Source organism: Ictalurus furcatus, chromosome 9 (assembly GCF_023375685.1).
Source record: "Ictalurus furcatus strain D&B chromosome 9, Billie_1.0, whole genome shotgun sequence".
NCBI lineage: Eukaryota > Metazoa > Chordata > Actinopteri > Siluriformes > Ictaluridae > Ictalurus > Ictalurus furcatus.
In genome coordinates this window covers 17,715,247-17,733,187 of record NC_071263.1, presented here as the reverse complement: position 1 = coordinate 17,733,187, position 17,941 = coordinate 17,715,247, and the positions used below count along the sequence as shown (strand labels likewise).

At 38.7% G+C, this 17,941-nt stretch overlaps 1 protein-coding gene across 2 annotated transcripts in view; it reads right to left on the bottom strand.

Moving 5' to 3' along the window:
* The window catches only part of mapkbp1 (mitogen-activated protein kinase binding protein 1), a 42,850-nt gene that overhangs the window by 8,345 nt on the left and 16,564 nt on the right, over positions 1-17,941 (bottom strand). The window contains exons 4-21 of one of the 2 annotated variants that reach the window (XM_053632610.1): positions 16,331-16,393; positions 15,392-15,449; positions 13,530-13,700; positions 13,265-13,402; positions 12,475-12,657; positions 12,259-12,276; positions 11,156-11,316; positions 9,413-9,602; positions 8,004-8,141; positions 7,681-7,865; positions 7,210-7,301; positions 3,660-3,785; positions 3,471-3,541; positions 2,215-2,336; positions 988-1,063; positions 716-827; positions 519-582; positions 270-392 (exon numbers count right to left, since the gene is read on the bottom strand). In XM_053632610.1, coding sequence (XP_053488585.1) covers positions 270-392; positions 519-582; positions 716-827; positions 988-1,063; positions 2,215-2,336; positions 3,471-3,541; positions 3,660-3,785; positions 7,210-7,301; positions 7,681-7,865; positions 8,004-8,141; positions 9,413-9,602; positions 11,156-11,316; positions 12,259-12,276; positions 12,475-12,657; positions 13,265-13,402; positions 13,530-13,700; positions 15,392-15,449; positions 16,331-16,393 — 2,091 coding nt within the window. The remainder of the gene's footprint in view (positions 1-269; positions 393-518; positions 583-715; positions 828-987; positions 1,064-2,214; positions 2,337-3,470; positions 3,542-3,659; positions 3,786-7,209; positions 7,302-7,680; positions 7,866-8,003; positions 8,142-9,412; positions 9,603-11,155; positions 11,317-12,258; positions 12,277-12,474; positions 12,658-13,264; positions 13,403-13,529; positions 13,701-15,391; positions 15,450-16,330; positions 16,394-17,941) is intronic. The other variant, XM_053632611.1, reaches the window with a different exon arrangement.

Here is a 17,941-nt window from a genome sequence, read left to right as displayed (position 1 = left end):
TGTTTTTTCCCCCCCAGAATTCAAAAGAATTCTGTGACTAAATCTTAAATGTAAATGAGACCAACACTAAAGTACTCATACTGTGGAAAACCAGATTTTTTTTTTCTTTTTTTGGAGTTAGTTTGGAGTTTTAAGTTGCCTGTTCAGACCTCAGACCTGAAAGCTTTATTACCTTCAGTGCCCCGACATGTGTGATTCATTATAATTCACCCAATACAGACACAAACGCCCTTCAATAACCTGTATAAAGGTGTGTTCGTGTGTGGTACCTGACTGGATGATGTTTGGTAGGGGGGCTTTTCTGTACAGGTTTGCTCTTCTGTTTAATATCAGAAAGTCTTTGTTTCATACTGATGGTCAGCTCTGGATTCAGTCTCCACACAAAGATGCAGCTGAACACAAATACATATAAATGTAAAACAATAATCTAATCATATATTATCAGAATTATATCATGAAAAGCATATTATTATTATTATTATTATATTGAACTAGACAATGGAATTCCGAGATCCTACCTGTCCCCTGACACAGATATCAGATGCTTGCAATCATTGGTAAACTTCATCCCAGTGACGATCTCTGTAAATAAGATAAAATAGTCAGTGATCCTTCAAAGACATAAACCACCACTGGGTAATGATTTGAAATACAGTAATATGGAGAACATGTGAGAACACACTTGACTGCAGTTGAAACATTCGTAAGTTCATACCGGAGTGCCCAAACATGGTGGCTACACACTCCCCAGTGTAGAAGTCAAAAATGTTTATGTTTTTGTCTGAGCAGCTGGTAGCCACGTACATCCCAGACGGATCCATCTGGACCTGAGACACGTTCACAAAGAACGGGCGAAATTAATTTTCATATCAAACGTCGACATACGGCTTGATTTAGCGGCGATGCTTTTGTAGTAAATAAAACGTGTAAACATGAACATGAACACTTTCCTACTCTATCAACTATTTTCTCTCAGGAGGTGCTTACCTTAATGAGTGTGCCATCCTCCCCCTGAGAGCCCTTGTATATTTTCTTCTGTTTGCCATTGCTGATGTTAAAGATCCTGTATTAGACAGAGGATTGAATGAGAGAGGGAGGGAGGGAGGAAGGAGGAGAGTGTGGATAGACTATAACTACGGTTCAAAGTTCAAAAAACACTACAAGCTTCTAGGAACAGACATGTTTAATGACCAGAACAGTTCATTGTGTCTCTTTATACACTGACCACTAGAGGGCGAATTACACACGCACGCGAAGTCGAAGCTCCAATTAAACCAAGCCTGTATACAGCTTTCTGCACTTTGCAGTCTATTAATTTTCTGAGCCTGTGTCTTATCTCAATCACAATTACTTCTGTACTAAAGGAGACATTGCTTATAAAGACAGTTTAGAACATCCACACATTTTTTTTATAGCAGTATCCCTTGCAGGCTTGGTTAAGAGGATGAACAGAATGACAGTTCATAGTCACGTGCTTCCCTGGTTTCCTCCTAGCACACTTTGCTTCCCAAAATAACTTCCAGCCAGAACTAGGAACTGATTTCAATGGACTTTAGAGAAGCAGCGTGTTCTTGTAAATTTGACTTGATTACATTTATACGAAGATTACATTTGTTTCCATTCTAAATTCGGAGGTACAGAGCAAAGATGAATGCAGTGTCCTACCAAAGAAATGCACTAGAGTAGCAAGCATCAGCCTCATGTTTGTTACCACTTGGATTGCACCCAAGTTCTAACCCCACCTTCCATTTACACAATTGTTAATGCAGCTAATTAACGCTATGCTACACCTAAATCTAAAAATAAATAAATCACACCACGGTACACAAGCACTTGTGGGCAAAGAAACGATCAAGTCTCATAAATTGCATTTCCTCATAGATGTTAGTCAGACTGGTATTACAGGTCTGCTATTAAACATGACTGGTGCTCAGATGTTATTGCAGAAGGCAGACTTTTAACCCCATCTTGTTGCAAAACACACACACACACACACACACACAGGCAAGGACCTGTCTGATAAAGTGCATTCCCTCTCAGATATTAGTCAGACTGCCACTACAGGTGTGTGTATGGTCAAGTGACTCATGAAACATGCCTGTCACTTGTGTTAACTTATCCCAGACAATCTGAATCCCATTTTGCTACAATAAAACTTAAATAACAATTTGATTATTGATCAAGGGTACAATGATGCACACATTCCTTGCTTACCTGATGCTGCGGTCCTGGCAGCCAATAGCAGCATACTTGCACAGGGGGTCAATATCCATATCATACAGAGTAGTCTTCCTCACAATATGGTGGGTGCGTGTAAACGTGATTCCTTCATCTGTCTGTAAGATTGTATACAATGTTGTGATGTAAATGAATGACAAGGCCAACCTGACTGAGTACTACGAATATAAGAAACAATATGAGATCTGAATAAAAAATAAGTTGGTGTATTATAATAGGACAAATCAACTGCTTGGTGAGAATGTGGATTTAAATTATGTTTATAATTAGACTCCAACACGGAGTCTCAACATTATAATTAACTGCCTAGATCTGAAAAATTATCCGACGATTTAAGATGCCCTACATAGGAGACCCCTACAGGTGGTTCTTCTCAATCAGCTCATTCCAACAGAAAACACATTTAGTTCACAGATTTCCTCTAGCTCAATCAAACAGCAGAGTATCCATTACAGCTTAGAAAATGCTTATAAGAAAAGATTTTACTGGGAATGAGAGTCATAGGGAAATCTCATTAGAACTGGTATACGGGGACATTTAGTGAGTTCAGCATTTAAATGGTAGAATGACAGCAAATGAAAAACCAGAAGCTTCCCTGAAGATATAAATATTTCAGTAGTTTTTGCAATTTACCCGAGAGACAGAACAAGCAATCATTCATGTCATCTCTGTTGACACTGACAAAAATGCAGAGGTGATGTGGGACTGTGAGCTTGAATTAAAATCAGCAATGTATTTGTTTAATTATCTGTTGACCAGTTTTGATTTTTAGATCATCTCCTACAAACTCCGTGAAGCATTTTAGAAGCTTGCTGCCTGTGGAGCATAATAGTTCTCTCTGTATATCTTTATCCTATGAAAAACTGAAAATCTGGAGCAAACATTAAAAAGAGAATATCATCTAGACAACATTATACCATGTTCATTGGCACCTGGTATTGCATACAATCTCACAAGATCAGGGATTTTTTGGAAGGCTGACTCAAGAAGTAAATATTTTGTTTTACATTATATAAATAGATCTCTCCATCAGAATCTGGTGGGGTGTATGATTATTACAAGATCTGGGTTGTAGAATCATTAAAAATCTAGCTAAGACTTAATACAAAATATCAGTAATATGAAATTACTGAATCAAACTAACAAATGCTGAAACAAATTACTTCCGTTCCTTTTCATTCAAAACAATACTACATTAAAAAAAACACATCCCCTCTGGCCACCCATCTTACCTTGTGTGCTGTGCGGAAGTAAACACTTTTGTCAGCACCACAACTGATCATTCTGATTTTGCCATCATTTTCTAAGGGCAGAGGATAGAGTTACGGTCAAACAACACACGTCCAATTGTTCTTTATTAAATAATAAGAGAACCAGTGAGTCCCTATATGGAAAAAAAGTAGCCGTGTGTCGGTTCTCACCAGCAAACCGCACAGCAGTGATGGAAGATGAATGTTCATCAAGTGTCTGCACCAGGCCATACTCGTACTCAGCATCAAGAACATGGATCAGCCTGTCTCTGCTTGCTGTGGCCAACAGCCTCAAGCCTGCAGTAAACACACACACACACGAATGTTGAAACTGATCAGCTTTATATCCGGGACACCATGTTGTGTGGAATGCTCATAAACACAAGTGCCACCCACATTTTTGGCAACTGAGTCCACATGCTGATTCAACAACACATAAAAGTGTGAATCAGCACTTAACAAGCTTCAGGGTAAAAATGCAGGGTGAGCAAGCTCAAAAATGAATAATGAGCTGGGCACCAGGTTATGCTCCTTTTCACAAAACATACTAGTTTGGGAGCTAGATATCATAAATTACAATGCAAGAGGAAAGAATAAACAAGCAAAAACACCATTAATAAGCTGCCCTTCAAACTTACAATACCAATTTGGATTCAGCCCTGAGCATTCATCTCAATGAAGCACATTTCAAATTGAAATTCCCATAATATCCTAACAACTGTATTGCAATCATACAAATGGCAACATAATATTTTTCAAGGTACTCACTGAAATCCAATTTCAAGCACTGCCCACTGGAACTCCAGATCAAAAAGGCCATTTGGACTAAGAGTCCATTTGGACTAATAGCCTCTTTGTGAGAGATGATATGATTATGTTATCATCACCACAGGCAATAACATCACAATAGGGCTTCCATTTATTTTATATTTATATATCCATTTATTTCTGATAAATTACTTAATTTGGACCAGTAGTAGCTAATTTTAAAAAATGGATAATGGATATGAATGAAAAATATGAAAAATAATGATAATGAATTTGAAATGCAAAGTAGGCTTTGGTGTTTTTCAGTGTACTGAAATAGTAACTAGTTCAATTTATACAATGGATATTTATATAATTAGCTTAAGAGGGACTGTGTTCTCATAACAAGGCTTTTCTGCTGTAGTGGCTAGTTTCAATGAGACAAGAGCTTTAGCAACAGAAAACATCATAATAACCTTAAATCCTGTTACAAGCATGTGTGTTCGAGATAAATGGCGAGCAAAGGGTGTGAAGGAGGGTGGGAAGGAGATGATGTGTGTGAATAAGCACAGATGTGCTGACTCTTATGCCCTGTTCAAGTGGACAGAACTAAATAAAGGTGTAAAAGAGGTCTTGTAACCCCATCACTCAGGCCACTTGAGGAGGTGGTGTAGGATACTTGTGGCCACATTACATCTGTAGTATGAAATCACAATGTGTCCTGAGGTGTCCATAACATCATCAAAGACCGCCTACTCACCAGTGCTGGCAAGGCCACCATTTTCTCACAAAACCTTTGAACTGTCTAGCTATGCTATTAATGCACATAAGTTCTTTTTATCTGAGGCATGGGTGTTTTACATGTGTTATACTAATCCAACTCTCTATATTAAAACATGTACACTGGCCATGTAAAGTCTCCTCTCATATATACACTTATCATTCTCAGTATGTGTGCTGCCCGTTTCTATAGAAAGGTGAGTTATTTGTGTTGCTAAATTGGTCTAATCATTCTCACATATACAATTTATTAATAACCAATATAAATATACTGTATATAATCCATTTTAAAGCCTTGCTAAAATAACTATCTAAAGAAATAGCATTTTTATTAGGCAACTGCTTCATTAAAATTCACTGCATCATTAAAATACTTCATTAAAATATACTGCATGGTGTTACTTCTTAATATCAATCTGAAACTTATTTTACAACGATTAAATGATGTATACAGATTGGAAGGGGAATATTTAGTCTGGCAGCATATATTTTCGGTGTCAGATGGAATTGTTAAAGCAAAAAGTTATTATAATGTTATAGTGTATACTGAAAAAGCTACACAAAATGCCCATTACCACAGATGATAGTAAGTTGTTTTTTTTTAGTTTTTCCAATGAATCAGAGGGCCCAATATTATATTTATCAAATTGGAAGGCTAAATATAAACACTTTTTTAAAGTTTTTATTCGATACTTGATAGGATTTTGGGTCTGGTTTGTGACATTGGGCTGCTTTTGGCAGATCTGTCTCGGCTGTCCACCTGTAATCAGATCACCCGAGATAAATGTTAATACCAAGGCTGAATATGATCTCAGTAGGGCTAGATAAAGAAACTCTCTAGCCCTTGTCCAAACATATACTTCCATGCAGGGCAACACACGTGTCAGCCTTCTTCACAAATGACAGCATAGTGATTATATTTGGAAAATGCTAATTATGCAAGTGTTAATGTATATAAATTACAAACATTAGAATAAAAACTTGTATGCACACACACCAAGATATTCCAACGAAGTCATGTAGTAACATAATGCACAGTATTTACAATAAATAATGTTGGTATACAAGTATTGTAATACAACTATTATTCCCTAGAGTCTTTATGCTGATCTGAATGACGACCCTTACGGTTATACAGGGTTCAATTTACCTGTGGGGTGGTGTTTAACACTGTGATAACATTTTTTCAGCAACATTATAAAGAAGAGTGTCCAGCCCATCTATGGGCTAAGGGAATGATGTCCAGCACTGAGTGGGCTAAAGTGTGAACATGTTCTGAATAGTCTGCCCCGGTGAGATTTCACAGGAGCCAGTCATCCCATTACAGCGTTACCCTAATGCAAGTGCCTCATTGTTGATTTTAAATAAGCCACGTCTGCAGCAAAGTTTTTTGTTCATCAATAGAGCAACTCAGATCGCTTTCTGGGCTTTTTGAAGTACGTATCAGTTGTCAAAACAACAGGCTGTTTAGACCGAGGAGTTTGGACAGATTAGCTATAAACCAGGATTCAAATCTGCCAACCAAGGGCATGTCGGTACCGGCATTACCACTAGGTCAAATGAGGGGCCTACTGTCAGAAAGTAAGTCCTTCAGATGGTTAATGTCAAGGTAGTGCAGATAACTGATGCCCATAATTATTTTCTATGAGATTCACATTGTCTGCATGAGCGCAAGCCTCATACAGTGATTAGCAGGGCTGTCTACTGTACTCAGTAAAATGTGGATTATAGGGATAATCCTGCCCAAGGTGCGAGGTCACTAGCAGTGAACATCGTTCAACTCTCCAGAGCCAGTTGAGTTGAATGGTGGAAATTTCAACAACAGTGAGTGTTAGGTGCAGGGCAGCAGAGAATCCAAGAGATAAAAACAACAACTACTCAAGGCTAGCAGATAGCTCAATATCATGTTCATGTAGTCCCACATGGTACAGGCAACAACGACTGTACATATACTACCAGTCCTTCAAGTTAAATAACTCTTTTTCAAAGTCCAACTATTAAGGCAGCATCAGCATGGGATAGATTCCCATCTACTACCATAAGACATGCACTATAGTCAGCAGCTTCAATCAAGCATCTTCTGGTCATCTGAGTAGGATCAGCTACTTTTTTTAGTGTTTAACATGGTGCACTGTGCTGCAGTCTGTAGTGCATGAGCTGAGTTGTTGGTCCACTTATGGTAGTCCTTTCTCACCTGTCTCAGGCTTTGAATACTCCAGACACAGGATCTCGGAGTCGTGGGCCTGCACGTTTAGGATCTCCTCCATACTCTGTAGCTCATGGATCCTGGAATGTAAACAATGAAATACAGTTACAGACTGGGTTACTTACACTGCATTTGATAACATGAGTTATCATACACTTCGAGTTTGTATACACATTCCACAAATTTGCCAAAGCTTATTAAAAGTACTTCTAGATCCTTTCATAAAACACATCCAACTAATTTAGCTAAAAGGGCAACCATCAACAGTGCCACATTATAGAAGCCAACACACCCAGGAAAGCATGCATGCTCGTGTGATCAGTGCCCAATGAGCACCCAATGAATCATAAACACACTTTGCTTTTTCCATTAAAGCCACAGTAGACCAATTACCTTAAATCTATTAGGACAAAGGTGCTAAGTGGTGAAGTAGAAAATAAAATTCCCTCAGGGCCAAACCTTAGTATTCCATTGCGGTCCCCTGATGCCAGGTGCTGACCATCTGGGCTGACACACAAGGTCCTAATGCCAGTCCTGTTTTCAGAGGTCTGTGGATCGGCTTTCTCTGAATTGCTGGAGATGGTGCAGTCTGGGTCCAACAAAGCTGCAACATTATTGTCTATATAAATAATTTTTTGAAGATCCTACAGTGGGAACAACAAAGAAATAGAGGGAAATTTTATATCTCATGCCATGGCTGCAGGATGATCTCATGAAAATCTTTTGAAGTCTGTTGAATGGTTTTGATAATGTAAGCTACTGTGAGTAGTTGTGGGACTGACATTGCTTATGACGTTGCGCTTGACTGTGGCACTGTATCCATCTGTGTTCCAAAGGCGGATGGTGTTGTCAGAAGAGCAGCTAAGGAAGGATCCTGTTGTGAGACAAGACCGCTCTCTCTCACTGTTCTGTGGGTACATCTGTCACACAAAAACAGAAGTTATCCCAATCTGACACATACACCCTATTCAAGCAACATTAAAAATTAATATAAAAAAGAAAAAAATAAGTAAAAATAAATTTGTATGCCTTAATAGAACATCACTAACATGTAAATGATACAAGGTAGGTAGCCAAGGTAGTAACAAACACCACATACTCTGCTAGTGCAAGTAGAGGTTACTTAAAGTGCCCCATTATGCTATTATTAAAAGTGCCTAATTGTGTTTTAGAGGTCTCATACAATAGGTTTACATGCATCAAAGGTCAAAAAAACACTTTAATTTTCTCATAATTTACATTGCAGCATCACCTCCTGTCAGAGAACCTACTTTGCTCTGATTGGTCAGATGTCACAGTCTGTTGTGATCATCTACCGCTTACAGCGTGTGTCGGAAAAGAATTTCAGCTCAGTAATAATGTCGTCAGTTTTATGTTATCAATTTAAGCTTGAGTACGATAGTAATACATCAGAAGATTGACCCAATCAATCATCGCAAGCACGACGAGAACAGGAAATTTCTCAGTGGTAAGTTTGTATGTAGTTCGACAATAACATGAGTTACTCGGTTGGCAGAGGCCTACAGCTGTGCACTGGAAAATCCCGTGTTGACTTCTGCTAGATTTGAGAAGCAGTCGTCAGTGAAATGGCGAGAACACAAACGAAGGTCGGAGTTGAACTGCTATGGTATTGTTTTAAAATGAATTCTAACCACTGACGCTTTACATCCTCATCCTTTGGGAGTCCATGCAAAATGGTTTTGCTTTTGCAGTGCAGAAAACAACGTCTCTTTCAGGACGTAACCCAAACTGTAGTGTTTGAGGGCGAGTCAAAGTACACCATGTTCGCGAGCAGCCAATGAAGACCAGAGATGGGTTTTTTGTTACAAAAAACATAATAGGGGCACTTTAAGGCATGTAATAAGATTTGCCATGGGAAAACAGCTTCCCAAAAAAGAAAAGATACAAATATTTAAAATAAACTACAGTGAAGACCTATGGACAAGAATATTAACAATTGTTTCTTGTACCAAGAATAGGATGGAAACCTGTTTATTCAAAACTCAATTATTATAGAAGTCTAGTGCAGACGTTTGTGAAGTTAATAACAATTTGTTTGAAAGTATATTGGAATAATTTCATGAATTCTTTAGTATAAATTTAGAGTTAAGTCTGTATAATTCATCCATTCAAATAAGGCACTATTTTCTCAGTGGGAAGAATTTGTAGTTGTGTTAGGTACGTGGCTTACCTCCACACTCCACACACACGAAGAGTGATACAGGGCAGAGTAAACTTTTCCCACTTTGTGGAGGTCGCGAACGTCCCAGACGTACAGGCTATGATCGTTGTAAACACAGGACACCCAGTGGTTGGTAGGGTCATATGACACAGCCACTGTGTCAGGGTACCGAGCATCCAATTTGTATGCAAAGAGATGGCTGATGGGAAGAAATGACAGATTTGTCATGAGACGAACCAAGGAGGAGGCTGCACAAGTTGAGTGTCCTAATAAACTGTCAAACAGTACGTTTACATGGACAAGAATAATCCAATATTAACCCGATTAAGACAATACTCTGATTAAGAAACTACCATGTAAACAGCAATTTTTTATTACTTTAATCCGACTAAAGTCATACTCAAAGTAAACACAAATCGAATTAAGACGTGTGGAGTACTCCTGTTTTAGTCGCATTATAGACATGTACACACCTTAATCACACTATTAACGTCGTGTGTGAGTTTTCACTGCATTTTGTGACAGGACAGGTACACACACGGCAGTGACAGCAAACAAGAGAGCACGGTTGCGTCCGAAGCCGCTTACTTACCTACCTACTACATAGTAGGTCAAATACATGTATCTCGGCTACTATATAGTATGTAAGTACATGGATTGGGACGCAGCCCATGGCTTCAAGCAGTCGTCTATTTGCATGTACAGCATGACAAATAATTAAGTGCACTTGAAGCTTTCATAAAATTAAGAATAAAAACACCCAAAAATGTATATGGTACCATAACGAAGACTAACTGTGTGTTGATAATTTGATAAAAATTATTATATTTGATAAAAAAGTTGAAATTCTGGAGGGAATGTCGGACGGCGTGGCGTGGTGACGTAATGACGTGTGCTGTTAATCAAACTATGTTCTATAACATGTAAAACGGGAACATGAAAAGGAATATTCTAAAAGCGACTCATGTAAACGCCTTAATCACAATATCAGAATAAGGTCAATAATTAGACTATTGCTGTCCATGTAAACGTAGTGAAAGAAACTGTTCTTTCTTATGCTTTTGGAATGAAGGCAGAAATAATGAAAAAGTTGTGGAAATTTTTCTACCACAATGAGAATATGACAAACCCAATCTTTTCCTAATTGTATATAAAATTTTTCTTTTAAATACACAAAAAAGAAGATGCTAGATTCATTGATAGAATGTTCTTTTATATGCATTGACTGCACATACGGTTCAAGTCTTAGCAATCCCACATACAATTTCTGAGGAGCATGGAGATCACCCATGAAGGAAGAAAAAGAAGAAATGGGGGGAAAAAAACAAGGACTGCTGAACACACGGTGACAGGGCAGTCTGTTCGAGTAACCCACACACACACACTGGATGAATTTTAGAAGGGGAGGAAATGCTTCCTACATAGTTTGGAAAAATTTGCATAAGTATGACCGTGGATAAGCATCAAATACCAGAAAACCCACACTGACCCAATTTATGATTCACAATGTAAGCATGAACCCTGTTCAACAGAATTGAATTGAAATGACCTTTTGAAAACAAGAGTCAACAGTGACAAAGCTCTGATAATGGCATGCTGTCTGCCTACTAAGCAAAAAAAAAAAAAACTTTGATACACCATTTCCACATGAATATGCTAAAATTCAGATATGACATAACTTTATGGAATATTCCATACCCCCAGGGTTCTAAAGGATTAAAGTTGAAGTGGGTTTTAATGTTGAGAGCTCACCTTGCGTCAGTGACCGTGGCAATGTCCGTGCCCAGGCTGTGTGGACGAGGAAGAGTGCAGATGAAGTGCAGGTTGACTGGGTTGAAAGCTCGCACAGTTCCATCAGCACAGCCACAGAATATCAGATCTTCAGTGACAAACAATGCAGTGGCTAAGCCAGTCTGGAAGAGCCACAGAAAAAAAAATAAAGCCCAAGGATTCTTAACTGGACAAAGAAATACAACAGGCTGTAGGCAAAAATGTGAACACACACCATTATACACTTTTGAGCTTTTAACCTGTGTATGTTCAGTTAAACAAGTGCATTTGGGGATAACAGAACCGGGTTTCAATGTGAAAGAAATAAATGGTGGATGGCATGAAATATTTGGAGGGCAGACGATCTGTAATGATACTGATGAAATGAAGGCCTGTGTGTACTCAGCAGACATTCTTAGACTTGCACCAAATTCTCTAAAAAAGTACAACTTTAACTATGTAAGCAGGCCACCACCTACAGCCTTTCTGAAGCAACCACAAAGTTCCTTATGATCCCATAATAGGAGTCAGATGTTTGTGTTTAGCTATTCTAACCAAGTCTAATTTAGCCAAGAAAAAGTCTGTTTGTGCATTGAGGGGATGGGTACACATGGTATTTACTGATTTACTCAGATACTGATGTAATTTGGATACTCAAATCACAGCATGGAATGTAATGTTGCACCACCACAGCTAATGAGCTTTCAGAAGGGCTTTCGACCCTCTTGTTCTCTCCCACACATGTGTTTTTGTCTGTACAATTAACAGGAGATGCCACAGAAATATACTCTGTGTTTGAATGCAAACAGAGCTGGTTTGACTATTGCGAGAAGCTCAAAATGTCAGTGAATGTACAAGAAGCCTGTGTATCAGAATAAGGGCCAGAACCTCATGGGGTAAGTAAGATCTGGACACCAAATGAGCAGTAGACACAGCGCCAGTGATACAGTGCATTGTGAATGCAACACAGTAATGAATCTGTGAGTTGTTATAATGGGAAAATGGAAACCATTATGAATGAGTGGCCATAAATAACAGCAAATGTTGAGTAAAAGTGGCTGATGTGGCCCAGATAAGCAACTTACTGCAATATTGTCGTTTTTCTGCACAGTATAAGGGGAGAAGAAGCAGAACCCTAAGCATAGTTAGTGCAAGCTAGAAACAGTTTGGTTAGACAGAAGCCGCACAAAACACTATAGATTTTTTAAATGTATATGTATTTTATTAACCTAAATGTCATGATCAATCTTTTCTTTATATACTGCAAGCAGTACAACCTTGAGCCAGTTAGACCCACTCACCCTAAGCTCTACCCATTTATCCAGCAGTCTCTTGTCATTGAATTCACACAGCAGGCCTGAGGAGGTGATGCAGAAAGTGCTGCTGGCCTTCCGGCCCTTGCCACAAGCCACATCACTGAAGAAGTTGTTCCTAAGCTCACCCAGCAACCCAGAACGACCCAGTAAGGGCACTGTGGCATTGACCTGAAAGTATAACAAGTCTGGTATTATGCTTATTTTAAAATTTTTTTAACTCTGTTCTGTGTTTTAACATACACACAAACTGTACTGCTGTAGTTTACAAGACTTCTGTGAGTATGCATAACTGCATAGTGTTAACACAAAGAAATATGAATAAATATAATAATAGTACAAAGACCTGGATGATGGATCCTATTTACCAAACAAATAAAATGTGGAGCAATGGACACTTATCTCTATTATATAATATTATAACATAACGCATAAGAATGCATTCACTTCAATAAAAGGTTATTGTAAGATGTAGTTAGTACATCAGTGCTACAACAGATAGCACTGAACACGATCCAGCACTCTCATGCAACAACAGCATTTGTACTTGTGACAAATGAGAAATGGCCAGTTAAAGATTTGCCATAAATGGTAAATGGTCTGCACTTATATAGCACTTTTTTAACCTTAGCGGTTCTAAAAAGCGCTTTACACTGGTTTTCATTCACCTATTCACACACACACCAATGGTAAATGCTTGCTCCATGGTAAATACAATTTTCATACTTTAAAGTCGCTCTGCAAACTGTGTTTGTCGAAGCAAAAGCAGCCTGCATACCTTGGAGGCCTTAGTGTGGTCCAGGTACCAAAACTTGACATGTCTGTTCCCTGCTGTGACAAAGTAGGAACTGTCATCTGAAAATGACACGGCCGTCACTTTACTGGAGACTTTGTTGGCAGCCACCAGTACATTTTTCTGGAAGGAGAAAAAAAAAAAACATGGTGTCATTCCAGGGATCATGTTAAATGATAGGTCTCATTTGGATAAAACTAGTGATCTGTGGTGCTTAAACTTGTATGAGAGCTGACGATGATGTGCATACCTTCCAGGCCCAGACGTTGACGATCATGTCATGCTGGTAGCCCACACTGATGATGTACTTGCTGTTGGGGGAGAAAGCTACGCAGGCCACGCCGTACTTATGCTCGTGTAGCTCTGCTACCTGAGTTCTCGCCACCACATCCCACACACGCACTGCTGGCATATGACCACTCTATATGAGAGCGAGAGAGAGAGAGAGAGCAAGAGAGAGTGAGAGAGTGAGAGAGTGAGTGAGTGAGTGAGTGAGTGAGTGAGAGAGAGAGAGAGTGAGAGAGAGTGAGTGCATAATAACCAGTGATTTAATCAAGGTCTGCATATCAATATCCTGTCCCACAATTAACAGTAATGGGATAGCTTTGTAAGTGTTCTATTCATGCTAGGAGACAAGATTAACAGCTCAGCTAAAAAAAAAACAAAACCAGCTTAAATATGAACCCCATTCTTATGAATATCATATAAAACACACAGATAAAAAAAAAAATTACAGACAGGAAAATAAATTGAGTTGGCAATTTCAATGAAGGCCTTATTTTTGCCAAAAGAAATATACGGTTAATTTGTACCTTATTTTACTAATTGAACTGATGGGTAAAGAGTCATATGAACTGGGATTATCCAAGTTATGCAACCCAATTAGAAATAGATCATGAAAAAAATAAACACCAGAGGTCAAAAACTAATGATTTACTGCATGAGTTTGCTGATCTAGAAAATTCTACTTTAATAGAGTCAGAGCAGCCCAGATGCATTTACTAGTTAACATTAGCAGAACCACACACAGAGGCTGCACTTGGAGGGAGAAAATTGTTTATGTGAGGGCCAACCACAGCAGCCAAACACACGCAGAGACTCTTCTGCAGCTTTTGCACTTCTCTCACCCCTAGCCAAGCCTTTCACACCTCCTACCCTCTGCTTCTCCCAGACTTAATTTCGTTCTCACTGCCTTGCTCCCTTTTTCTCTTGTCTTGCTCCCTATTTCACCATCTTTATCTTTCCTTTCTCTCTCTCTATCTTCTGCTTTCACCTCCTTCTGACAGCAAACACAGTCTATGCGTAGGCTGGCACTGTGCCACCTGTTACCACAGTAACCAGTAAGCACACACACTCATCGTTTTCACACACGCGCTCGAGGCAACGGCTTCTACTGAACGGAAAGGATTAGCCTTGCACACCAGTAGAGTCTCATGCTGAGTGTGTAAGGATTTGTGGATTAGGGCAACACACAACTTGTGTTCAGTCATGCCAGGCAACGTCACAAAGCCTGAAGTGCTCCGTACATGTGCCAGACTTGCACTGAAGCCTCTGTATTGGAATTGTTACAACTACGTCAGGTCTACCAGTTAACTACGACAAAGAGTTAACCTCAAGTCAATGATATCTGTATATATTTGAAATATTTGAAATATTATCTTCCTTCGCTTGAATATGCACTTGGTTTTTGAGAAAATAATATTCCTGGGTGTGTTCTGTTTGTCCGAGGTGGGGACAGCACAAATATTTGGAGGTGGTGCAAACATTGTGTACCAGTTCCAAATAATTACTTCCAAGGTAAATGTTATAAAAACGTTGAAGCAGGGTTGAGAATAATGTCCTGATACCTAATCTAAACATTTAAAAGAATGCCTCAACATTCAGCAAATGCCTTTTATCTCATATTATAAACTGAACAGCATCAAATACTAAAGAAGCTGATGGGTGAAAAGAGACCTCTGCATTGATTTGTATGAAGGACCAATTCATTTATTATTTCTTTACCACAGGAAGCCTTATCAAACAGTTCAAGCATGAATGGCTGCTTTATAGTGGCTTATTTTCTATGGACTTTGATGTGGCATAGAACTTTAAAAACAAAACAAACCTTACCTCTCCTGTGACCACATATTTGCCATCGGGTGAGAAAGCTAGAGTGGTGATTGTTTTCCTGAGGTGAAAGAAAGGAAAGAGAAGTATTTCAGTTATCTTACTGAAGTGAATGCTTCCTGTCTACTTAAAAGGCTTCCTGTCTGGTTAGTTAGTGCGCATCCTAACAATGGACATGACTCATATCACGATCAATCTCATGGATATAGTATCAGGCAAAAGCACTGATTCAAACAGATATAGCCACTACATTATTATTACTCAAATAAAGAAGAAATGAGCTTGCATTGATGAATATACAATTCTGTAGGTTTTTTTTTTTTAGTTTGAATATTAAGTTTTACATAGCTTTAAAAGAATGCCCTTGGAGAACTCCTAAGTGTCTAAAGCATGTGATAATGATGCAGATGGAGAGGTCACATTCCTGAGGCGTTGTCCATCACTAAACCACAGTCTGAATCACTAAAACTCAACTGAATCATCATTTTTGATTATGTTAAGTGACTTCCTATATCAAAGAGTCGGGAAAAATAACCAATAACAGAAATATGCATGCTTGTGAATATGTTGTAATTTATTATTTAGCCAACAAGTAAATACATATTAATGTGCCATCTGTATGGTTTCAGTTCTAAATAGATACAGATAAGTTATCCCGTGTCTTTGGACTCTAGCCTAGGGCATCTGTAATATGAAGCCCATTTGCACTGTAATAATCAGAAAGTATGAATGGTCATGTACTCTAACAACTGATGTAAAACATCTCTAACCACAGGACCACTAGTCACTCTTTCCTTCTGTTCTGTTTAAACATATCAAATTTAATCTGCATTGCACTCTCTATGACATAGTTACAAAGTAGGCTATACAGCGTATTCGCTACGAATTGAGCAGGACATGTGTGCTGAAGCTGTGATATGCAGCTGCAACTGGGAACCCTACCTGGAGTTATTGAGAATATGATACTGTTTGTTCTTCTTGGGGTTCAGGAGCACCACCACACATCTAAAGCAGATAGACAAGAAAAGAAACACTCATTATTACAAGTTTGTTAGTACCATGCACATCGTAAATTAGAACATTATAAGTTAACTGGTACTTTTAGTACAGTCTGTATTGTGTGGTGTTTTTCTTTTGTGCAGCTGCTTCCTTTTTTCCATTTCTTTCATCTTGCAAAAAGAAAAAAGTGAAAGCCCTTTCAAAGGGCTGTAAATAAACACTGGCTATTATTCCTTTACATGCCAGTGTGGGTGAAAAGTTCTGTCAAACTGTTGGTAACAAAAAAGCAGAAATATAACCGTCTGGAAAAGCCAATTACATCAATTACAACTGCAAAGACATCCCTCTGACAGAATAAAGGCGAAGAGCCGAGTTGGAGAAATATAACCCAAGCTGTTGGGTTATATTTATATACTGGGTTATACTCTACACCATTCTCTAACCAGAAACACAGCCCAACAGTGATTAAACCAGGAAGAATCAGGAGTGAGAGGTGGTGTGTGCGCTCAGCTTTGAAAGCGGATTAGGTGGGCCACATGTTTCTCTCTCCTGTTTAGTTATGCTCACCAGCCTCACCCTGTATTATGTGGAACACTCTTGGGGTTTTTTTAAAGGGAAAAACCTTTGCATGTAGGAATATCAGTCCTTCAAGGTTTGCTGTTGACCAAAATACTACTACTGAGAATCAATCATGCTTAGTAAAATTAGTCATAAGCCATGTCCACTCACACACAGTGCGTTTACATGGACAACAATAATCCACTATTAACCCAATTAAGACAATACTGTGATTAAGAAACTACCATGAAAACAGCAATTTTTAATTACCTTAATCTGATTAAGGTCATACACGAAGTAAACACTAATCGAATTAAGACATGTGGAGTACTCCTGTTTTAGTCGCATTATCAACATGTATTACAGACATGTAAATACCTTAATCACATTATTAACGTCGTGTGGGAGTTTTCACCGCATTTTGCGACAGGACACAATCACACACGGCAGTGCTCATCATTTTACGGCGGCAAGAGAGTACGGCTGCGTCCCAAAACTGCGTACTTGCCTACTATAGGCCTGTAGTGGGGAAAAATACATGTATCTCGGCTACTATATAGACGAAAGTACGCGGTTTGGGACGCAACCCACTGCTTCAAGCAGTTGTCCATTAGCACGTATAGCATGACAAATAATTAACTGCACTTAAAGCGTTCGTAAAAAAATTTAATGAAAACACCCAAAACTGTATACGGTACCATAATGAAGACGAACTGTATGTTGATATGTGAAATTCTGGAGGGAACTTTCGATGGCGCGGTGACGTAGTGATGTGTGCCGTTAATCTAATCATGTTCTATAACATGTAAAAAAGGTACATGAAAGGAGTATTCTAAAAGCAACTCATGTAAACACCTTAATCACATTATTAGCTGCGTTTACATGGACAACAATAATCCACTCTTAATCCGATTAAGACCATACTCTAATTAAGAAACTACCATGTACACAGCAATTTTTACTTACCTTAATCTAATTAAGGTCATAATCGAAGTA